This window comes from Meriones unguiculatus, chromosome 10, assembly GCF_030254825.1.
Source record: "Meriones unguiculatus strain TT.TT164.6M chromosome 10, Bangor_MerUng_6.1, whole genome shotgun sequence".
In the NCBI taxonomy this organism is placed as follows: domain Eukaryota; kingdom Metazoa; phylum Chordata; class Mammalia; order Rodentia; family Muridae; genus Meriones; species Meriones unguiculatus.
Window position 1 is genome coordinate 11,106,006 of NC_083358.1, and position 24,014 is coordinate 11,130,019.

At 47.1% G+C, this 24,014-nt stretch overlaps 1 protein-coding gene across 2 annotated transcripts in view; it reads left to right on the forward strand.

The window, feature by feature from the left end:
• The window catches only part of LOC110549600 (polycystin-1-like protein 2), an 81,037-nt gene extending 57,775 nt beyond the window's left edge, over positions 1-23,262 (forward strand). For both annotated transcript variants that reach the window (XM_021638849.2, XM_021638850.2), the window contains exons 31-43: positions 296-524; positions 2,483-2,687; positions 3,785-3,878; positions 5,541-5,678; positions 6,376-6,561; positions 8,324-8,651; positions 9,533-9,666; positions 10,875-11,002; positions 12,732-12,892; positions 18,650-18,860; positions 20,526-20,627; positions 21,097-21,228; positions 23,047-23,262. In XM_021638849.2, coding sequence (XP_021494524.1) covers positions 296-524; positions 2,483-2,687; positions 3,785-3,878; positions 5,541-5,678; positions 6,376-6,561; positions 8,324-8,651; positions 9,533-9,666; positions 10,875-11,002; positions 12,732-12,892; positions 18,650-18,860; positions 20,526-20,627; positions 21,097-21,228; positions 23,047-23,211 — 2,213 coding nt within the window. In that variant the 3' untranslated portion in view covers positions 23,212-23,262. The remainder of the gene's footprint in view (positions 1-295; positions 525-2,482; positions 2,688-3,784; positions 3,879-5,540; positions 5,679-6,375; positions 6,562-8,323; positions 8,652-9,532; positions 9,667-10,874; positions 11,003-12,731; positions 12,893-18,649; positions 18,861-20,525; positions 20,628-21,096; positions 21,229-23,046) is intronic.
• Positions 23,263-24,014: the final 752 nt, after the last annotated feature.

Here is a 24,014-nt window from a genome sequence, read left to right on the forward strand (position 1 = left end):
TTTGGAAAACAAAGACTCCAGAGGGAAATGCCCAGACAATGGTCACTTCAACTTAGTCCCTGCTGAAGCAGGGTTCAAGGGAAAGTATGCCCATCTCTTCATAAGTGGAGACATTTCAAACTGTCCCTGATAAAAAGCAGAAAGGAAAGCATCGCTGCCCTAGCAGTTTGAGGCCAGCCTCTGCGCCTCAGGTTTCCTACAGCTGGCATGCAGCAGGTGAACTCAGCCTGCAGCCGATTGTAGCTGGTTCATTGTCCCTCACCACTATCTGGTCGCTTTCCCATTTGTCTCCCAGAGAACTCCTGGCACCCCAAGCCCAAGCTGGTGGTGAGTGGCCTTTGGAAGGACAGTGTCTACAGGCGTTGTCTCTACCTTCAGCTGGAGCACGTGGAGCGGGAGCTGCAGCTGGTGGGGCCCCAAGGCTTCCTGCATGACCACAGCCATGCCCAGGCCCTCAGGCAGCTGCACGTTCTGAAGGGCCACCTCTGGGGGCAGCCTGGAGGCGCAGCACTAGCCCATGCCAGGTAATCTACTTCCTTGGGTGCTGAATGGACACAGATGCCCTTTCCAGCCTGGGGACACAGGCTGAAGCACCTTGCCCAGCCTTGGAAAGATGTGCACACAGACCATGCAGGCAGAAGGGAGTCAGGATTCCTTTGAGTACCCTCAAAGCCAGCGGGGGTTAAAGGGACAGGGTTGCTTGCTGGAAGAGGCTCAGTCCTTTGCATAGAACTTTGCAGTCTGTGAGCATATTCGTGTCAGTTGTTCCACAGTCTGGAATGTTTGAGAAGCGTCTCAGTCTCTCTGTGCCTCAGTTTCACTCTCTGGTTGAAATGTGGAGCTCCTGCCAGGCCTGATGCACAATCCTATAACCCCAAATACTAGGGTTCTAAAGCAGGAAGATCACACCTTCAAAGACAGCTCATGCTACATAGCAAGTTGAAGGCCAACTTGGGTGTCTCAGTCAGGGTTACTATTGCTACGATAAAACACCATGACCAAGAGCAAACTGGGGAGGACAGGGCTTATGCAGCTTACACTCTGACTTTGCTGTCCCTCACTGGAGGAAGTCAGGGACAGGAACCCAAACAGAGCAGGAACCTGGAGGCAGGAGCTGATGCAGACGCCATGAAAGGGTGCTGCTTACTGGCTTGCTCATGGCTTGGTCAGTCTGCTTTCTTACAGGACCCAGGATCACCAGCCCAGGGGTGGTACCAACCACAATGGGCTGGGCCCTCCCCTATGGATCACTAATTAAGAAAATGCCCTACAGGCTTGCCTACAGCCTGAGACGTTTTCTGATATAAAACTAACCAGTGTTTTGTTTGTTTGTTTTTGTTGTTTTTTGTTTTGATTTTTTTTTTTTTTTGTCTGGACTTAATATATGTGCCCTCGACTTATATGCCTGCAGACGCCAGAAGAGGGCTTATAGACAGTTGTGAGCTGCCCTGTGGGTGCTGATTAGAACCCATGTCCTCTGGAAGAACAGCCAGTCTTCTTGACCACTGACCCATCTCTCTAGCACCTATATTCCTTTTTCCTTTGTTTTGTTGTTTTGAGACAGGGAGTTTCTATATAGCCCTGGTTGTCCTGGAACTCACCATTGGCCTCAAACTTACAGAGATACTCCACTTGCCTCTGCCTCCAGAGTGCTGGCATCTATAGTGCCTGGAGCTTGTGTTCCTTTTCTTAAAACCTTTTTCTGTATTCATTTTCTTAAGTTTTACTTTATTTATATATACACTTGTGTATGTATACATGCCAGAGGCTGGAAGAGAGTGTTGGATCCTTTGGAACTGGAGTTATAAGTGTCTATGAAGCAGCTGATGTGGATGTTGAGATCTGAACTCCACTCTGTGAACTTCACTCAGTGAAGTGTTCTTGAACAGCTCTGCAGTCCAAGCCTGGGCAAGTTAGCGAAACCTTCTCTCGCTATGTGTATATACATCATCCATCCATCCATACAGTCTGGCACATTCCTTCTTTTCCCTTTTGGAGGGGGGATATTAAAATATCTAGACATAATACAAAATTACCCCAGATTACCTCAGAATGCATCCCAGGAAGGGTCATTTTCTGACTAAATTATCATACCACCATTCCAGCTAAAATGTTTTGTTGTTCACTTACCAAAAACTGTGTGAGATATGGAAAGACGGCCCTTGGCCTCCTGCATCCTAGGCAAGTCTGTTGCCACTTGGTCCATTACCATATATGTTTGGGTTGTAGCTCAGTGGTAATAGACTCACTAGGATGTATATAGAGAGGGGAAGGGCTCTTTCAGGGCCTGCTCCCTAGCCAGCATTGGACAAAGGACAGCCTATACAGCAGTTCTTTCAGGCAGGTACAAATTACAGAGGAAAAACAGGTCATCAGAGGTCAAAGCAGCTTGCCCAAGGTCATTTGGTGGGTGAGGACAGAACAGGATTTGGCAGTGGGTCTTTGGGTGCCTCCCCAACCGTCGTTCTACCTTCTTTTGTAGCACTCCTCGGGCCAGCAAGACCCCTCGTGGCCTACCCTGGTGGTGTGTCCTGGTGGGCTGGCTTCTGGTGGCAACCACCAGCGGGGTGGCAGGCTTCTTCACCATGCTGTATGGCCTGCACTACGGAAGGACCAGCTCCCTCAAGTGGCTCATCTCCATGGCCATCTCCTTTGTGGAGAGTGTGTTCATCACTCAACCCCTGAAGGTCAGAACATTACTCGACCCTGTCCCTTCTATGTACCTTTACCCTCCTATGATCAGTTCTTTCCCAAGCATAGCTATTGTTTTTATCTTCATATAACATACCAGTTGGAATCTCTGTACTGGTCCTGAAGCAGAGATAATGGGGATAGTACCATAATAGCCCAAAGGACTTGTCCCTTAGTACAGTGTTATACTGGAGCTAAAACTTCATAATCACCCTCACTCTTAGGATTGTGGGAAAATTTATAGGTGAGAGATCATAAAACTGGAGATGTAGCTCAGAAGTAAAGAGCTTGCCTGGCATGCACAAGGTTCTGGGTTCAATGCCCAGCACTTCTACCAAAAGTTCACGTCTTTATTGCGTGTGTGCGTGTGTGAGTGTGTGTGTGTGTGTGTGTGTGTGTGTACTCCTATAGGATATCTCAAATCCTTCCTCCATCTACCTTTGACTCCCCGAATTATGTGTATGTATTTATTTATTTATAGATAAGGTCAGGCAGTCCAAGGTGGTCACAAACAATTTAGCCGAGGCTGGCCTCAAACTTTTGACTTGCCTGTCTCCACCTCCCTAAGTGCTGGGATTCCAGGTGTGTGCCATCACACTCTGTTAATATAGATGCTCTGTTAATATTCCTGGAGATCCAACCAGGGCTCTGTGCATGCTAGGCAAGCACTCGGCCACTGAGCTACATCTCCAGTCCTAAATGGTCTTTGTGATAAGACTCAAAAGCTTCCATGACAATTCCATCAAGCAAGGCTAGAAGACCAGCAAGAGCAGGGGTGTGTCCTGAGCGTTCATGACCAAGTCGCAGGATCCCCCTTAGTTGGACATAGCAGAACACGGGTTGCGGGCTGTATCAGTGGATGGGGAGATGGGGTGAGGACGAGGCAGTAATTCTTCAGAGTTAGGAGTGAGAGATGTTCTGCACAGCTGGGCAGCAAGTAGGATGCTCTGGGAAGTTTAAAGGCCTGTCAGCCTTCTGGACTGGTGGTAGCCCTCCCTCCTCATACTGATCTCCCTCTGTGGGAATGGCTGGTCCCATCTCTCAGATCTTGAGGGTTCCCTGCAGCCTTTGGCTCACACAGGGTAATTTCCAGGTGCTGGGCTTTGCTGCTTTCTTTGCGCTGGTCTTGAAGAGAGAGGATGATGAAGAGACCTTGCCTTCATTGCCAGGACATCTGTCTGGCCCAGGTAATAGGGTGTGTGGGGAAAGGGCCTGACCACCTAGTGGTCTGGGAAGGCTAAGTAGGCCTGCAAAGAATAGACCTACGAGGTGTCCTGGGCCTTGGACACTCTCTAGAACTTATCTCCCCAGCCTTCACTTGGGATTTATCAGCCATCCCTGAGTAGCCAGACAGGAGGCACCCTTGCTTGTCCCTTGAGGAGCCTTATTCTTTCCCTCCCATCCTTTCTTTCTGATAACTCAGCAAAATCATTTAGCCAGGGGTGTGTCCTCGGGGACCTGGAAGGACCCTCTAGCCATTGGTATGCTTTTGGAGACCTGCCAGGACCCTTTAGCTGAGGGTGTGTCCTTGGGGATTGGGCAGGCTGTATTTTTCTTTTTAGAGATAGGATATCATATAGTCTACACCAGCCTTGATCGTGGTATATAACTAAAAATGACTTTGCTCTTCAGATTAAGTAAGGCACACACTCTGCCAAGGGAGCTACATTCTCCAATCCACACCGTGGGTCCCTGAGATTTCAAACGAAAACAAACATTCAGTTAGTTCATAGGTAGGCTGCAGAAAGTAGTTGTACATTAGACTTCTGAAACAAAAACTCTGCAGTTTATAACCAAGGAGCCAAACTGCCCCTGTTGGTTTTGGGAGATGAGGATTTGTGGAAACAGCTATGCTGAACCCTGGTCTAGGGGGCTGCTGGTCAGTCCTCTCTTCCCAATAAAGTTCTCAAAGGACTGTGAGAGGAGCTCTCCTCAGACAGATGAGCAAACAAAACAGAATCAATAACTGACCTTGACCCCAGGGATGATAAAGCAGAAACCAGTGTGCTGGTTCCTACAGAGGTTCACCCTGTCCCAAGCTTGTAATCTTCCATTCCAGGATAGAGTTTTGGCTTTGCACATCCAAAATCCCATTACTTCAAAAAAAAAAAAAAAAAAAAAAGAGTCTCCTTTCTCAGTAATTTCTCTCTGAAGAGATGCCAGCTTCTAGGGCCATCAGATACTCATTCAGTCATTCCTTTGGCGATTCTTCAAGGAGAGCTGGCTGTGTTTCAGGAAGCAATGGCTTCAGAGCATAATTGACATAAAATTCACTCACTGTTGGATGTAATTCATCGATTCTAGTAAATTTGGAGGGTTATATAACTATCATCAATGTGATTAATATTTAAAACACTTCATCCCCTGGGAGGGTCCCTTTTGTTCATTTGGAGTTTGTTCCTGACCCCAACCCTAGCCCTGGGCAACACGGTACCAATTGGATGGAGTGGGTCACAACCCCTGCCAGGATAGACAATGCAGGGAGGGGACATTAAAGTGCGTTAATGCATAAGCAAACATCTAAGGAAGTCTGACAAGGACAAGGCTGCAGAGGAAGAAGACCCTTCAAGCAGGGACTTGGAGGGTCTAGGGTAATGCTGGGATTTATGGGGGCTTAAAGTAGGAGAGTGGCCCTATCTGCCCTTGTCCTTTTATAGAGGTCACCAGTGTTGCCTTGGAGACTCTAGGTATCAGATCACAAATGGAATGTGTAGAGCAGCAGGGATTCTGTAGGCAGAAGGGCATGAACACACAGATAGATGGGTTAGAGCACACCTATCAGAATGGCTGGTGACAACACCTGGTTTTCCTGCCATGTGGGGCATGGTTCCATGTCTTTATGTCCACAGGTTCCTATGCCTTGTTCAGAACAGGAAGACGCAGCAGCAAGGATGCTTATCAGCCTCCTCTGGCCGCCGCAGTTGAGAAGATGAAAAGCACTCGTCTCAAGGAGCAGAAAGCGTTTGCTCTCATCAGAGAAATCCTGGGTAGGCAACTTCCCACATCTGGGTTCCCAGCACATCCTGGAACAGACATCTGCACCCTGCTTGGTTGTTATGTGTGGCTTTCTGATCTAAATCTTTTCACATAAAGGGGCCCTTTCAGCCTTCTAACACTCCCAACCTGTCTCTAGCAAGCAGGCAAGTGCCATGAGCCCAGGGACCATATCTGTCTGCTCCATCACAGCACAACACAGTACAGCACAGGTGCCCAGCTTTGACAGTTCTATCTTTAAAATGCTTGTTGGGGTCTGCAGAGGGCTCAGTAGGTGAGAGTGTCCACTTCACAAGCACAAGACCCTGAGTTTGGATTCCCAGCCCCCACATAAAAAAAAAGAAAAAAAAAACTCTGATGCAGTTGCATGTACCTGTAGCCCTAGAGCTAGCTGTAGGAGGCAGAGTTGGGAGGAGCACACACTTGGTCTCGTTCTAAATGCTTTATAAATATTAGCTGGTCCTCTCAGGTCTTAAAATTGTTACCTGAATGATGAGAAGGCTGAAGCATTCACAAGGGACACATGGAGGGGAAGCCGCAGGACCACCTTGTCTGCGCACCTCCCTCCTCCCTGCCGTCTGTTTCCAGGGTGGTGGGAGCTGCGCAGCGAGCCCTCAGCTGCTGTGAGCCATGTATGCTCCCTGGTGGGAGTAAAAAAGCCTGCTTAACCAGGCTGTGCATCCTTTCTAGCTTACCTGGGCTTCCTGTGGATGCTGCTGCTGGTGGCCTATGGGCAAAGAGACCCCAGTGCTTACCACTTGAACAGACACCTGGAACACAGCTTCACTCAAGGCTTTTCAGCTGTTCTGAGCTTCAGGGAGTTCTTCCAGTGGGCCAACACCACTCTTGTGAAGAACCTATATGGCCATCACCCAGGTAGTTCCCTTGCCCTGGGACAGCATGTCAGCCCCCCACTTCCTTGCGCATGTAACTTTGTGGAACAGCCATAATTCACCGACAGCATAAAAACACAGTAGCCACATGACCATAAGCTTTGACAGGCTATCAAAAGGCTGATATGAACTCATGATAATCTTGCATGAGACATAAGAAGCCTAAATTGATGAGGCGAATACGGGCAGGAGAAAGCACATGAGACTAGCCAAGCCAGCGTGCCATGGAACTGCCAAGTCCATGCAACTGCAGAACATTGAGTGTGACCACCATGGGGTCATCTGAGTAAAGGGAAGGTGCAAAGCTGTGTGCAAGAAAGGGGCAGGGAGAGTGCTGTCTTATGAAAGAGCGCTGACAACCATGTTTAACCTCATGGAGAAGAGGCGCCATGGAGGCTCCCACACAAGGAAGCAAAGCAGATCTGTGTTGCAAGAAGCATCAGTCTGTAATTATGTTGAGGTTGAGGTGAAGGGCATTTTGAGTCAGGATGCTAGAAACATGATGGGGACTGATGCAGGGATACAGGAAAGAGGGGATGGAAGGAAGTATTGTTGGGATGTGGTGGCTGTGAGAAAGTGAGCTGGGAAGAAGAACACAGACGGTCCTTCAGACTTCTAACAAGATGGCGGGTATAGCCCCCCAAGAGACTTTATGGAGAACATAGAGTGCCCAAGATGGAGAAGTGGTGAAGTAAGGATGAGTTTAGTAAATATATTCCTGATAGAGTGGCAGTGGTTGGTCCAGGAAAGGAAGCTGATACATAATCACTCATCAGCAATGAGGTTTATTAGGAGAAAGGGCATCAAGACAAGTCAGGGAAAGAATATTAGACAGAAAAGCGTACAGCATATGTGAGAGCCAAGCATGATGAGACTCTTAAAAGGAAGGAAAACTTTCTTTTAAAATCTGGAGAGAAAGGGCTGGAGAGATGGCTCAGCGGTTACTGTCAGTTCTCCCAGAGGTCCTGAGTTCAATTCCTAGCAACCACAGGTGGCTCATAACCATCTATACTGGGGTTTGATGCCTTCTTCTGGCATGCAGATGTACATGCAGATAAAACACTCATATATGTAAAAATAAGTAAGTCTTTAAAAAGTTGAAAAAAAAAAAAGAAATGAGAATGAGCCAGGCATGGTGGAGCATGCTTTTCATCCCAGCACTTGGGAGGCAGAGGCTGGCTGATCTCTTTAAGTTCCAGAACAGCCAAGGCTATATAGAGAGATCACAGAGGGTTGAGGAGAGAATATGAATGCGAGCTGGGGAAGGGTGGTACCGTGAGAGGGGTGGTGGGAAAGGAGGAGGCCAGAGAAATGCCTTTGGAAAGGATCTCAGGAGTCTTTTGAGAATTCTGTAGGGCAATGTCCAGAACATAGGGCATATTGGACTTTTACAAGCTTCTAGTGGCTGGGAAGTTTTGTGTATTGTGACTTAGTTCAGAGTAGAGTGCATGATGAAAAGCATGGGGAGGAGAGGAGCACTAGTTACGACCTTAAACTAGGAGCCATAAAACCACAGCACAGAAAAACTTCTCAGTTCAGTCCCAGAGATTGCTGCATGGCGGTGTAATCTCTCCAGGCTGAGGTTCTTGCTTATCGCTAGTGACCCAAGTGTTAAAGGGGCAGGGCCTCTGGATATGTCTCTAGTGGATACACCTATGATCATATTCCCATCTGAGTAGGGGGAGCATGGGAAGTATTAGAACGCTTTCAAAGGCTACACTTGCCCTCCTGGTTCCCGTCTTTAGGCTTTGTCACTGACGGGAACTCCAAGTTGGTTGGCGGTGCTCATATTCGTCAAGTGAGGGTCCGGGAAAGCTCTTGCGCTGTTGCCCAGCAGTTCCAGGCTTCTTTTGATGGATGCCATGCTCCGTACTCCCTGGGTGTTGAAGACCTGGCAGACTATGGAGAAAGCTGGAATGCCTCTGCCCACAATAACAGCAATGGCTTCCCTCAGGCGTGGCGATACCAGAGCCAGAGACAACGCCAGGGTTATCCCACGTGGGGCAAACTTACCGTGTATGGGGGAGGAGGCTATGTGGTCCCCTTGGGAAATGATCGCCGAAGTGCCTCAAGGTAAGACGGACTTGATTCTAGCTCAGTGAAGTCATGTGTTAAGAGTGCATGGGGGGTTGGAGAAACTGGCCTTCAAATTAAGGCGGGGCCGACTTCAGTCATGCCACTGTGGGAACGGCAAGGCAAGTAAGAATCATGGGGTGGTCTTTTCAGGCCCCCAGAAGTGGCATACTCCCAGATTTGGGAGGCAAGGCCCTCTGCAGCTATTAGCACTAAGCACACATACATGTACACACACATGATTTTATTTTCTCTCTCTGGAGGCATTGATGCTACCACCACTGTGAATGAGGAAACCAAGGTCTATCCTTTATTTTGTTATAATTTGTTAAGAAGTTATTATCTTGCCTGAGGTAGTCAGGATTTGAACTCAATTCCCTCTGCCACTCCAGGACACATTGCTCTTTTTATTACACAAGGCTTTCTCCAGGACCTGGTCCCACATAAGGTATCATCTCAGAGGAACTTCTACAGTGTGGCTACTGCCTGAGCCCCAGTGCTTCTGGAGTTTCCTGTAACACTGTGGCTCTTTGGCTTTAAAAAAAAAAAAAACATTCCACTCTCCCGGATGGGGTGCATCCAAATACACATTCCTGCACCTTGGCCCAGCTTTTTAGATGCATCTGACACAGAACTGGAGAGGCTGTCATCACAATATGCTATGTTGACCGGGGACCTCCTTTGAGAACCTCTGTTCAGGAGACTATGCACCAACACACCATGTGGCTGGCAAATGGCGACTGTCCCCCAAGGGCTAGCCATGTAGCCCAGGAGCAGAGTCCAGGAGAAGGTTTAGACAGTGAGCTCTAGCGGCATCCAGGGGTTCCCGGGCAGGGAGCATCCCAAGAATGAAGATACCCAAGCACCCCTCTTCTCTGCAGGGTTCTCCAGTACCTCTTTGACAACCGCTGGTTGGACACCCTGACTAGAGCAGTGTTTGTGGAGTTCACTGTCTACAATGCCAATGTCAACCTGTTCTGTATCGTCACCCTCACCCTGGAGAATAGCGCCCTAGGTGAGAGCCATCTTCCCTGGGATGTGTCTCTTGGCATAGCTGGTCCTGCTGCCTCAGGGACTGGGGTCCAGGGAAGTTGGGGTGGGGGTCCGGGTTCACCCTGCAATGGGTCATTATTCCCTGGGTCCCTGAGAGCAATGTCTAGTCTACTTTCTGTCTTTACTCTGAGCTGGTCTCTTTCATTATCTTAAGGAAATTGAGTGGAGTGTGAAGGTGGTTTATCCATCTCTTAGTCCCATGGCGGGCAGGACATCACCATGCAGTCTGCAAGCATACAGCTGAGATCAGAGCTTCACACATGATGGGATGGGCTTTCACACTTTCTGTTCATTATTTTTCCCCATACACCAACTTTTCAACATGCTGATTACAAGCTACCAAATCAAAACATCAACCTAAAATCTTCTCAGCTAATGTTCAATTTGCCTAGAACTCAACTTTCTCTCCCTTAAATACTGAACATTTAAAAAGTATTCACTTGCTTTGTTTGTTTGTTTGTTTGCGTATTTTGAGTCAGAGTCTTGTATAGCCCAGATGGGCTTCAAACTTAGCATAGTGTCGCTACTTCCTGATTGCTGAGGCTGTGGAGAGGGGGAGCCACACTCAACCTAAATATTAGAAACATTAATTTTATTCTTTTAGAATGTCATGCATGCTTATAGTATGGTACACACTGTGTATTTTTTATCAGATCTACCCCCACTAAATTAAAGAAACAAACATGCATACATACACACACACACACACACACACACACACACACACACACACACAGAGGATCTTGCTATGAGGCCCTTGTCCCTTGTTGGCCAGGAACATAATTATCAACCTGTCTTTCTGTCACCCTGAGGGCTGGCTTTATGGTTGACTTCTGTGTTGGCCATGTGACAGTCTTCGGGGAAGCTCTGTGGGGGAAATGGCCTTAATGAGTAATGTAGGGGGGCTGGTAGAAGAGACTGAGTGAATGTGCTCTGTCAAGGGGCTGCACAACATCCACCCCAGAGACGGAGGGTCTTATGGACCATCCGGAGCAGCTCCCTTCTAGATTGTTCACTGTCCTTGGCATCCTGCCCGTGTCCAGTTTTGTCTCTTGTCTCTCCTTGTCCTAAGGACATTTGTCTTCTCCTTGCCAACCTAGAGAGGGCTTGAGTCTGATGAGAAGATGGGACTCCAACAGGCAGGTGAACAGGAGGCACTTTTCTCCCCAGGTACCTTCTTCTCCCACTCGGCCCTGCAGAGCCTACGCCTCTACCCCTTCACAGATGGCTGGCACCCCTTCGTGGTAGCAGCTGAACTCATTTACTTCCTCTTCCTCTTCTACTACATGGTGGTGCAGGTGAGGGGAATGAGGGCTCAGTGGGCAGAGGTAAGTGGGCTCATCCTTTTGCCTTCCATCCTCTCCAGCAGGGGCCTAAGCAGGAGGGAAAGGTTCCCCCCCCCACCAAGTGCTTACCTGGTTGACCCTCTGTTGGTCACCAGAGTCACCTGCAGGAAGGACCCAGGTTGGTATTCCCTCGGAACTGATGCCTCAGGCTTGGTACTTCCTAGATGGCTTCTGACTTGAAACCTTCCAAAAGACTGAGGTGAAGAGATGACAGGAAGTAGAGGTGGTTGTCCCTATAGCCAGTGTTCTCTGAACTTAGCATGTTGGCTTCTGAGCATCTTCTGTCCTCACATGTGAGCCTAGTACCCTTAGCCACCTTCGCTGCCATGTCACACACACTAAGAGAGCATAAAGACGTCACAACCTTACCTGAAGTAGATGAGGGGGTCTCCTTCTCCCCAAAATGTAAACAGGATATCTAAACGGGACATCTAGGATCTCTTGCCTACCACTTTCTGGACCAACAGCATATTAATTTATTGAGGTTTTTTTTCCCCCTTGTGTTTGTTCGTTCATTCTGTTCTTAGAGATAGGGTCTCACTTTGTAGCTTGGGGTATCCTGGAACTTACTGTGTATCCTGTAGGCTGCAATCTTCTTGTCTCGGTCTCCTGGGGTTACAGGCGTGAGGCACTGTGCCTGGCCTAACAACTTCTATAAAGTCAGGATAGGCTTGTGAGATGGCTCAGTGGGTAAGGACGCTTGCTTGAGCCTGGCAACCTGGGTTTCACACGGTAGAAGAGAGCCCACTCCCCCAAATTGTCATCTGACTTCCACACATGCATGGAGTCATCTCTCTCTCTCTCTCTCTCTCTCTCTCTCTCTCTCTCTCTCTCTCATGCACGAGCATGCGTGTGCACGCGCGCGCTGCGCACACACACACACACACACACACACACACACACACCATAAATAGATAAATAAAACCAAGATGGTATGTTTGGTGCTTGCCCAGAAAGCAGGCACTATGCTAAGGATGTTATGTGCTTTCTTAACAAGAGAAAGGTCAAGAAAGGTCCTCTTGACTCTGACATTCAGAGGAGGACACAGAAGCCCAGAGACCTTATTCATCAAGGTCAGCTGGATCCAAGGCTACCTGCATACTAGACAAGTGTTTTCCCAGTGAGCTACACTCTCAGCCCCCAAGTTCAGAATCTGAACTCAGAGTCTGTCGCCTGGCATTCACCCTAATCTCCCATGAGGCAACATGAGCCTCTTAAGGCAGTGTGCCCAACTGGATAGGACACACCCCTGTAATCCCAGAATTTAGGAAGCAGAGGCAGAAGGATTGTCAGTGCAAGGGCAGCCTGGGCTACAGAGTGAGTCCAGTGCCTGGCTGGGAAACTTAGGAAGACCCCCATCTCAAGATTAAAAAGTAAAAGGCAGCTAAGGATATAACTCGGTGGCAGACTGCTTGCCAAGACCCTTAGGAGCCCAGGCTCAATCCCCACGATCACACACGCACCGGCACACATTCATAGTTATTGTCACGATAACTAATTCTGTTAATTCTGAGTTACAGTCACAACTCTGGTAGCTGGAGTTAGGGGTGGGAACAGGCCGAGGAGAGATCTCCAGGAGATCGTATGTATGTGGGACCAGGGCAATAGCATTCTAGAGACCTTTGGCATGAAGGGGCAGACATGGTGTGGCCTTAAGCAGAACCTCTGGACCCTTTTCCAGGGCAAGCTCATGAAGAAGCAGAAGTGGGGTTACTTTCGAAGCAAGTGGAATCTTCTGGAACTGGCCATCATCCTGGCCAGCTGGAGCGCCCTGGCGGTATTTGTGAAGAGGGCTATCCTGGCAGATCGGGACCTCCAGCACTACCGGAAGCACAGGGGCGAGTATGTAGCAGCTCCTCTGCTTCCCTGGCCCTCCCTGCCTCTCCTTTGATAGCTCCATCAGGAGGCTATGAAACCCTGCTAGTCCCGAGTAGATGGAGGGCAGCCCTCGTGGACATAGCTGCAGCTACCCTTAGACTCACACTCAGGGCCTGGAGCTTAGGAAATTGGAGAGGATTCTTTCATTTCTTATTTTTAAATTAGCATGTATTAATTGCTACAAATTATAAATTTGTGTTACAAATTCATTACAGTGGGTTTCATTATGGCATTTTCATACATTCATCTAATATACTTTGATTATAGTCACACACAAACACACACACACACACACCCATTACCCTTTCTTGCTGTTCCACTTCCAGGTAGAAGGGACTCTTTACTACAAAACACAGTAACAGGGATGGAAGATGATTCAGGAGTTAAGACCATTTGGTGTTCATGCAGATGACGTGAACTCCTGGTCCTCCTGGTCCTCCTGCTTCCATCTCCCTGGTGCTGGGATTACAGACATGTGTCTCCAAGGCCTGCTACAAATAGTTTTATTACAATATGGGCACTCCCGTTTGCTTGCATACTGCCTATGGCTGCTTTTCTGCTACCTACAATGGCACTGTTGAGTCATTGAGACTGAAACCATCTGGCCCATGTAGCCCCAATGATGGACTCTCTGACCCTTCCAGAAAAAGCTGAGTGCCTGGAGAACAAAGGTTGGGTTCTCAGCGGAACAATGCTGAGTTTGTAGCAGGTCGTCCATGACATCATGGTCCACTGTGTTTCAACACACAAATTCCTTCCTCACGTTACCTCATACTTTACTCTTGACATCCACACAGGCCAGATTATTATTTTCTTAGGTCTTGAACAATGGATGCCAGAACACATTAAAAAAAAAAAAAAAAAAAAAACAAACAAAAAAAACATGAAAACAAATCTGTCGGTTTGCAGAAACCTAAGTAGAGTCTGAGTTCACGTTTGTTTATTTTTTAAAAGACTTTAAAAAAAAAAAGACGTTTTCATGTCTGTTCAGGTACATACAGAAGCCAGAAAAGGGCATCCCCCAGAGTGAGAGTTACAGGAGCTTATGAGATGAACAATATGGGTGCTGGGAAGCAAACTCAGGACCTTCAGAAAAGTACTAAGCACTCTATTTTTTTTTTTTCCCTTGAGATAGCCTGTGTAGCCCTGGCTGTCCTGGACTTGCTTTGTAGACCAAGCTTTCCTCAAACTCAGAGACCCTCCTGCCTCTGCTCTGCTTCCCTGAGGGCTGAGCTCACAGGCATGCACCCCCTTGCCCGGCTTCCCTAAGCACTCTGAACTGTTTCTCCGGCCCTTGTTTTGTTGTTGTTTGTGGTGCTGCTGAGGCTCAAACCCTTAAACCAAGGTTTCACTCATCCTAGGTGATTGCTCTACTAATGAGCCTTGAGCCCAGCAAAACTAAGAGCAGTTAACCTTCAGTTTGAAGATTCATTTGAAACTCTTAGTTGAATTTGATATTTTTTATTAATAACCAAAGATTTTTAGTTTTTGTTTTCCGATGCTAGGGCTTGAACCCTGGCCCTCACACATGCTAGGCAAGCAGTTTACCAGTGAATCTCCCAAAAATCTTAAATCGGGTCTCACTGAGTCTCACAGACTGACTTTGAACTTACTCTGCAGCCTATACAGGTCCTGAACTGCTGATCCCCCTGCCTCAGCTCCTCAGATAGCTGGGGTTCCAGGTCTATGCTGCCAGTCATTTTAGCCAGAGTCTTGCGGGTTTTTTAAAATCTTCTTCAGAAACTTATACAAACTATAAGAACCTTTTAACTACATAAGCTTTTTTTTTCCCCTACAATGAGAGTCTAATTCATTCCTCCTCCCTCTCTCTTACAGTCCCTTGTCTTTCTCTCCCTTCCTTTTGTTCTGCATCAAACCTAGGCTCTTGGGGTTGGGAATTTAACTCAGTGATAGGGTACTTGCCTAGCAAATGCAAGGCCCTGGGTTTGGTCCTCAGCTCTGGAAAAGAAAAAAACAAAAACAAACAAACAAACAAACAAAAAAAACAATCCTAGAGTCGCGCTGCTAAGTATATACCCTACTACTGAGATAACCCTGTAGTCCCAGTCCTTAATTTTAATAAAATACTTTTATTTATTTTAAAAACTATTTTTATTTGTATGGGTCTTTTACTTGAATGTATGTCTGTGCACCACATGTGTGCCTGGTAGTGCCCAAGGAGGCCAGAAGATAGTGTTGAATTCCCTGGAAGTGGAGTTATAGAGTTATGAGCCACCATGTGGGTACTGGGAATTGAACCTGGGTCCTGTAGAAGAGCAGCTAGTGCTATTAACCTCAGAGCTACCTCTCTAACCCTTTAACAAAATGCCTTTTAAGACTAAGTGATTTGTTTCATGGTCCCTACAACCAAGTGGTCCTCAGCCCTGGCTCCCTGTAGGATTCTTTAAGAAAGGGAGCCAGCCCTGTGGTCCAGGCTGCCACTGGGACTTGCTCATGATGTCTAGAGATGGCACTCCAGCAGCAGTATTTTATTATTCCTCTGTCTTAATTCTAGTATGTAGCCAAAGTTGAGAGGCATACTGTAATTAGCGCTAATTGCTTTCTCAGAGAAGGGCCCAGAAATTGTTATTGTTTCCACATATTGGGCAATCCAAAGACGTGAGAAGGAATAGGGTGTTTTATTTTGCTAATTGTATTTATTTATTTTATATGTGTGGGTGGGGACCATGCGTGTGGACATCAAAGGACAACCTGAGGGAGCCGGCTTTCTCCTTCCATTGTGTAGGTGGCCAACATCAAACTTGGGTCAACAGCTTTGCCGGTGAGCACAGTTACCTACTAAGCCATCTTGCTAGCTCAGGGGTGGGGGTAGAAAATGCTCGGAGGAGGAAGCAGCCATCCATACCAGAAGCTCCAGTTTGCTCAGAGAGGAGCAAAGTTCTGGAAGGCTGGAGACTTTTTTGTAGTAGGATGCATCTTGCTCAGGTCTGGCTAGGACCTAAAGGGACAAAGCTAGTCCGTGCCTATGCTCCCTACAAAGGGCTGCCCTGGTGGATCCCTGAAGCCTAGGTGGAGTAAGGAGAAAAATTCTTACTGCTCCCTCAAGGACATGGCAGAGGCAAGCTCTGGGCCCAGTCAGTAAGGCTGCTCTTGTAAAATGGATGTAACCTTTTCAATAAACAAGAAATGTGGTAGGTCTGCATAAAACTGAAAAATATCAATTAGAGAAAGAGATTTGAAAAACTATAAACCTGGGTGATTGCTGGTGCTTGTGTAAGCAGAAATCCTAGTTAAACCCATTGGCTCACCAAAACAAAACCCAAAAGGACAAGAAAGGATGGGGAGGACTGCTTAGGAACGAGATCAGCAGGAGTAGGGGTAAGGGGGTAAGAGAGGTTAATGGGCGCGAGTAAAACACATTAGGATCAGAACACATCATATACATATACAGAACTAGCTTGGTGAAACCCATTCCCTACGTAATCAATAGAAGTGGATGGAAAAGCCAAACCTCAAAGCTGGCTTGGTTGCAGTGCTACACACTGGAAATCCTAGTGCCTGGGAGACAGAGGCAGGAGCCTCAAAAAATTAAGGTCATCCGCAGCAGCGAAGTGAGTCTGAGGCCACCCTGGGCAAGATGAGAGCCTATTTCAAAACAATAAAACATCACACTAGTATTAAAACTGAATTTGGAATACAGTGGCACAAATGGAGAATGAAGAGCTTTGAAATCAGACACACCTGGATTCCAACTCATTCCTCCCCTCAAAAGTTGTGTCATCATGTTCGTTGAGAGCCGAGTGATCTTGTGCCAACTCTCCATCCCTATCGGTGAAACGGAGATTGCAAGAGCTGCTTCATCTTGACGTTCAGTGACACCGAGCAGATTAGATTCTCCCTTAGCACAACAGATAGGTGACACCTCCACGCTTCTTTCAATATGAGGGCAGCTGGGGATGCCCACTCACATAAGTATGCAGGAGGGAATGGCATTTAGTGACCCCAAAGCAAGGAGATCAAGGCTCATACAAGACTCTTCTCTCCATCCTCCCAAACCCCACCCCCAATGTATTCCTCTTTTGCCATACTTTTATAGCTCTGCAGCCACTGATCAAGACTACTGATTAAAGGCCCTGAGAATAAGCCATTGACTCTTCAAGACCACATTATTCTCATCACCATAATCAGCATTTTCATCATCATCATCATCATCATCATCATCATCATCATCATCATCATCATCACCATCATCACACCATCAGCATTCTCATCATCGTTATATTCACCATCATCACCATTACCAACATCAGCATTCTCATAATCATTATCTTCATCACCATCTTCACCATTATCACCATCATCACCGCTATCAGCATTCTCATTGCCATTGTCATCATTATCACTGTCATCACCACCATCAGCATTCTCATCATCATTGTTATCATCATCACTGTCATCACCATCATCACCTCCATCAGCATTCTCATCATCATTACCACCATCGCCGTTATCATCAACAGCACCACCATCACTGTCATTCTTCTTGTCCCCCTCATCATCATGATCACCATCATCACCAACATCACTTTCATTCTCATCATCACTGAGTCACCGTAACTACATCTCTATCACTCCGCCATCATCAATGTCATCATCACTACCACCATTATCATCATTCTCTTATTTTAATTGATTTATTAACTTATGTTTTTTTTTGTTTTTTTTTTTTTTTTTTTTTTGAGATGGGGTCTCTATACATAGCCCTGGATGTCCTGGAACTTGCTATGTAGTCCAGGCTGGATTTGAACTCGAAGATTTCTACCTGCCCCTGCCTCCCAAGTGCTGTAATTAAAGGTGTGTTCTACCACACCTAGCATATTTTATTCATGATTATTGGTATGGGGGAGGGACAGGAAGAAAGAAAGAGAGGAAGAGAAGAAGAGGGAGGGGGAGAAAGGGAAAGAGAAAGGGAGAGAAAGAGAGAGAGCAAGTACAAACCTGCTATAGCACATGTGGCAGGTCATAGGACAACTTTTAGGATTTGGTTGTCTCCTTCCACGTTCACCACATTTACATGGGGTGGCCAGGCTTGCATGAAAATTACTTTTACCCACTGAGTCATCTTGTCGGTATATCTACTACTCATCACCACCATCACTGTCTTAGTTAGGGTTTCTATTACTGCGATAAGACACCATGACCAAAAAGCAAGTTGGTGAGGAAAGGGTTTATTCAGCTCACACTTCCACATTGCTCTTCATCACCATAGGAAGTCAGAACAGGAGCTCAGGCAGGGCAGGAACCTGGAGGCAGGAGCTGAGGCAGAGGCCATGGAGGGGTGCTGTTCACTGGCTTGCTCAGCCTGCTTTCTTATAGAACCCTGGGATGGCACCACCACCTTGGGCTTGGCCTTCCCCCATTGATCACTGATTGAGAAAATGTCTTCCAGCTGAATTTCATGGAGGCATTTCCTCAACTGAGGCTCCTTCCTCTCTGATGAGTCTAGCTTGTGTCAAGAAGACACATAAAACCAGCTGGTACAACCACCACCACTACCAACAGCAACAACATTCACTGTCACCGCCACCATGTCCACCACCATCACCTGACTGGGGGGAATTCAAACTGCTTTTTTCTTCCAGACTTATTCCAGGGCATGAGGATCTCTGAGATCATGGTAACTCTAACCCTGTATCCGGCTGGACTCCAGCCATGTTCCTCTGGTATCTGAGATGGGAGCTCCCCATTTTGTTCCCACAGGGGGATCAGTTTCAGTGAGACAGCAGCAGCTGATGCTACGCTTGGTTACATCATTGCCTTCCTCGTCCTGCTGTCCACAGTGAAGCTTTGGCACCTGCTCAGGTTGAATCCCAAAATGAACATGATCACATCAGCACTATGCCGTGCCTGGGGTGACATTTCAGGCTTTATCGCTGTCATCCTTATTATGCTCTTGGCTTATTCCATTGCGGTGAGTGCCTCCTTTTGGGAAAACCTCAGGGCAGGTCTTGATGGAAGTAAAGGCTACTTGGTACTGTGAAGTGGATAGTCAGGGTTAGGGAAAGGCTGGGAATCCAAAGGAAATGACAGAGCCTGTGAATTCAGGATCTTTTAACTGGGAACTCATGAAATTGCTGCCTCCAAGAACAAAGACTGGGAACCTCAGTAGAATAGGGGTGAGGCAGCATAAAATCTGATACCAAAAGGACCAATGGCCTCTCGTGACGAGCTCCTTTCTGCAGCTAGCACTGTCAGATACCCTAGTTGCTTAGAAGCTCCGTGGCTACTTTCCAGGAATGGACAGTGAGCTCCTAATGTGCCCATGAGCAAATCGGGCCACCCTCTCTTTGAGTTAGGGCAGAGGTAGGGAGGTGAGGGCACAGACCATGCTATCCTAAGTACTTGAACTCAGTAGTTGCCAATATTGTTTCATTTAGCCCCTCAACAGTACATATTGACAATTACATCTGCTTGTCACTAGAAAAAAAAACAAGCTAACAACCGTGAACAAGTTGAGTCGTCAACTCTTTCTTACTATCAAGTAAAAAGGAACTCAGAGACTCCCTCTGACCTCTTCTTATTCTCTATCCAAATACACACTCCAACCCTGAAGCTCAGAAGGTTCATGGTTTTCCAACATGGTCCTGCGTACTCATTTGCCATGACCTGTTGTCCCACCTCGATCATCTCTCACCCCGGTTTTGTCTCAAGCCTCCCACCACTCATGGATCATGTGCACCACCAGCCCACCTGTCTGTCTGCACGCCATTCTTATCCCTAATGCCCACTGCACCTTCTGGTCATCTCCGTGCTGCCCCTTCGTTTTCCCTTCCACCTTTAAAAACACCATGAGGTGCACTGAGAGGATGGTGAGAGGTCTGTGAAAGGGTGGCTTTGCCCTAAAAGTTCTCATGCAAGTGCCTTAAATCCTGTGGATCTACCCAGGACTCCAGTTGAAGTTCAGGTGGAACCATGACTCTGGAACCAGAAGGCACCAACTCAAAATGAGGCAGTTCTGAGCTTTCCTCTGATACCACAGTCCTGGGACAGTCTTCGGGGAATGAGAGAAAATGTGGTGGGAGGAGGTCGTTCATCCTCCCCTACAGCAAGGAGGCTGCGTCACGAGAGCACCCAGTCTCATCACTCCCAGCACCCATCTGGCAAATGATGCAGAGGGTTAGACAAGGGGGTATCTGAGCCCCTGAAGTATTTAGACACTCCCTTTGCTGGCGGGTGCAGAGGTGACTGTCATCGGGAGGCTTAGAACACTGCCGAGGTTCTAGATCAGACAGTTTCAGAGCAACAACATATATAAACCTACACATACTAAACACATATGTACAAGTATCAATGCCCACAGACAGGCAGGCAGGCAGGCAAGCAAGCAGGCGTGTGTGTGCACACACTAACATTCAAAATTCACATGCATGTGGTCATGCATGCACAGGCCCACAGAGAGACCTACACATCTCACATTGAACTGTACGTGTGCACGCATTCACTTGCATGCCCACATGGGTGCCCACAACTTGGCCAGGCCTGGAAAGTAGCTGGCATACCACGGTCTCAAACATCAGGACTCGGGAAGGGGGTTTGCACTTTCTTTCCCTGTTCACAAAGACTCTTTCTGTGACAGTCGAACCTCATATTTGGCTGGAAACTCTGTTCCTACAAAACCCTCTTGGATGCAGCGGAAACAATGATCAACCTTCAGTTGGGGATCTTCAACTATGAAGAGGTAATGGGAGTGGGGGTGGGCACGGTCACTGCAACCTGGGCCCACTCTGCTGGAAACTTAGAAAGATGATTGCCCGCCACCCTTTCTCTATTCCATCTTGAGGGCAGTGCAGAGCCTGGCAAGTACAGGGCTTCTCTAGACCAATAAAAACGCCCCCCTCCCACTTTTGGATGGCCTAATTTGGGGCTCCCGCTTACAAAAGAGCATCAGTCCTTCAGGAGGGCCATGCTAGGTTGCAGAATTTCCCCGCCCTACCTAGGTACCCATTTTTATAGAAAGCAGCAGTATGCAGCGGTTCAGCCCCTAACACCTCTTGGGCCAGGTCTGCAGAGCTTAGGCCACACTCCCAGCCCCAGGCAGAGGGCACCTTGCTGATTCTACTTAGCTCAGATGACCTGGTTTGCTGCTGAGGGTTCCTCAGGAGGTGGTGGCAACAGGAAATGCAAATGACTGGATTTCTTCTTGGCAGGTCCTGGACTACAGCCCAGTTCTTGGCTCCTTCCTCATTGGGTCCTGCATAGTTTTTATGACATTTGTGGTACTGAATCTCTTCATCTCTGTCATTCTGGTGGCCTTCAGTGAGGAGCAAAAATATGACCAGGTGAACTCTTTTGATCTGTTCTTCATATGAATGTATGCGCTTTGGCATCCGGCTGCATCCCATTAGTACAGTATATTTATTTGCTATTTAAAAAATGGTAGGTATGTGTGTATGTATATATGTATGTATGTGTGCCTGTGTTTGAATGTGCATCACCTCCATGGAGTTCCTATGAAGGCCAGAAGAGGTTGTAGAGTTCCCTGGAAGTGAAGTTACAGGCAGCTGTGATGTGCCCAGTATGAGTGCTAGGAATCAAACCTGTGTCCTCAGCAAGAGGAGCAAGTACTCTTTACTGCTTAGCCGTATCTCCAGCCTAAGGATGATACTCTTAAGGCTCATCCATGCTGTAGTATCTATCGGTAACTCAGTCTTTTCAAAAACATGTTTGCAGGTCAGGCTGGCTTTCAAACACACAGATGAAGCAGCCTCTGCCTCCGGAATGGTGGAATCAAAGGTGTATGCTGCCACGCCCTGTCTACATAATCTTTTGTAACTAAGTATTGCCCGTATTTTCATTGTCTAAGAACAGTTTTGGAGGGAGTTACAGCTGTTACAGATTGGATTTTTGTCCTCCAAAAAAAATACGTCAACGCCAGGCGATGGTAGTGCATGCTTTTAATCCCAGCACTCGGGAGGCAGAGGCAGGTGGATCTCTGTGAGTTTGAGGCCAGCCTGGTCTACAGAGTAAGTTCCAGGACAGCCAGGGCTACACACAGAGAAACCCTGTTCTGAAACCCCCACCCCCAAATAGATCAAAGTGCTAAGCCCCACTACTTCCATAAATGACGATATTTGAGAATAGAGTCACTCTAGATATAGTTAGTTAAGTGGTGTTATTCTGAAACAGCATGGAGTCCTAATCCACAGGGCTATTTTTTTTTCTATGTACAGTTTTGCTGTTTGTTTGTTTTAGACAAGCCCTCATGGATCTCAGTCAGGCTTGAACTCCTGATCCTCCTGTCTCTGCCTCCTAAGTGCTGATACAGACATGTTCCACTTTGTATACATGTCTCTATCTAAAGCCTTTGTGAATGGCCTACCATTTTCATTTTCTACAATTTGTTTTGGCTTTGCCTTATTATTATTATTTTTTAATCAACGAGACAGGCTCTTGATACATAGTTTAGGTTAGATTTGAACTTGAAATTCTCATGTCTTGGCCCCTAAAGGCAGGGATTATAGGTCTGTGCCACCATTCCCTCCTCTTTAGTTTAAAGCTCTATCTATCTATCTATCTATCTATCTATCTATCTATATCTATCTATCATCTACCTATTGTTTATAGTTAAGTATGGAAAAGATATAGTGAGAAAAAAGCCCCTTTAGCTTTTTGTTTTCCAGAAACCACAGTCCCTCACATGCTGGGCTACACTGAGAGATAAGCAGAGGAAGCCTAAAGCGCCATTGCAAGGTTGAGCGAAGGGAGTGACAGTCTGAAAAGCATCTGAAGATGGTTGGTCCTTAAATCCACGTCAGGAACCAGCCAAGGCTTTTCCTGTCCAGTTTGAGATGTAAAGCCAGACATGCTCAGCATAGAGGAAGAGGGACCCCTAAGAACAACAAGAAGAATGGCATGACCCCCAACAAGGAGAAGGCCCAGAAGTCAGTCATCCCGACCCTGGGATAGCCCAGTGACTTTAGCCTTGGAACAAACACGCTGTTTTTGCTTGTTTTGTGGTGCTGAGGATAAAACCCAGAGCCTTGAGCACACTAGCCACATGCTCCACCACCAAGCCCCAGCCTCAGCTCTGGAACCAAACAAGACAGTAAAATCTTGGGATGGTTCCAGATACATCACTTGGTCCTTTGTTCTTGCAGGTGTCAGAGGAGGGAGAGATTGCAGACTTGCTTCTGATGAAAGTTCTCAGCTTCCTGGGCATCAGATGTAAAAGGGAAGAGCCTCCTCTGAGCAGCAGTGAGCAGCTGCAGTTGTCCTCCCCGGCTCTGTCCCCTCAACCAACACAAGCTTTGTCCAGGGTTTAAACAGTTCATCCACTGGTGGGAGAAGGCCAGAACTTCCAGCCTGCCCTTGCCAGTGACTCTGAGTCCCACCGAGTCCTGGCTTTGCTGTCTATAGAATAATTCTGGGACCCAGCTAGTAAAAGAGTCACAATACATATGTATATAATAGTGTCACTGTGCAAGAGCCTGTTTGTTCAAATATATTTCCTCCTTGAAATAAAATACACACGTGGAAAAGAATATTCTCTAGAGAACAATTATTTCACCAGTTTGGTTATTGGCAGATGCCTTTGAATGGTTCTCAAGACTTCTCCAAATGCTAATAGATGTCCTGTTAGCTTGCTGGGACCAAGAATGACAAACTGACTGGCTTAAACGGAACAGGGAGAGTACCAGGGGTTGGTGGAGCATGACTTTAATCCCAGCATTTAGGAGGCAGACGTGAGCAGATCTTTGTTCAAGGCCAGCCTGGTCTACAGAGCAAGTTCCAGAACAGCCAGGGATACACAAAGAAATCCTATCTTGAAAAAAAGAATAAAACATGCAAACAAACAAAAATGAAAAATACTTTGTCGGGCAATGGTGGTGCATGCCCTTTAATCCCAGTATGCCCAGCTCCTCTAGGGGTCTTGATTGGATGTGTTTTCCCTGTTAGTTAAATGATTAAAAGGCAGGAAAAAAATCTCGAACTCTACAGGTAGCATTTGAGAAATCTTGAATACAGTGAACAGGAATAGACAGAATCAGCAGTTGAAGAAAGGCTTTATTTGGGGGTGAAGAAACAGACTCATTCAGCAGACACAGAAAAAGAGCCCTTGCAAAGC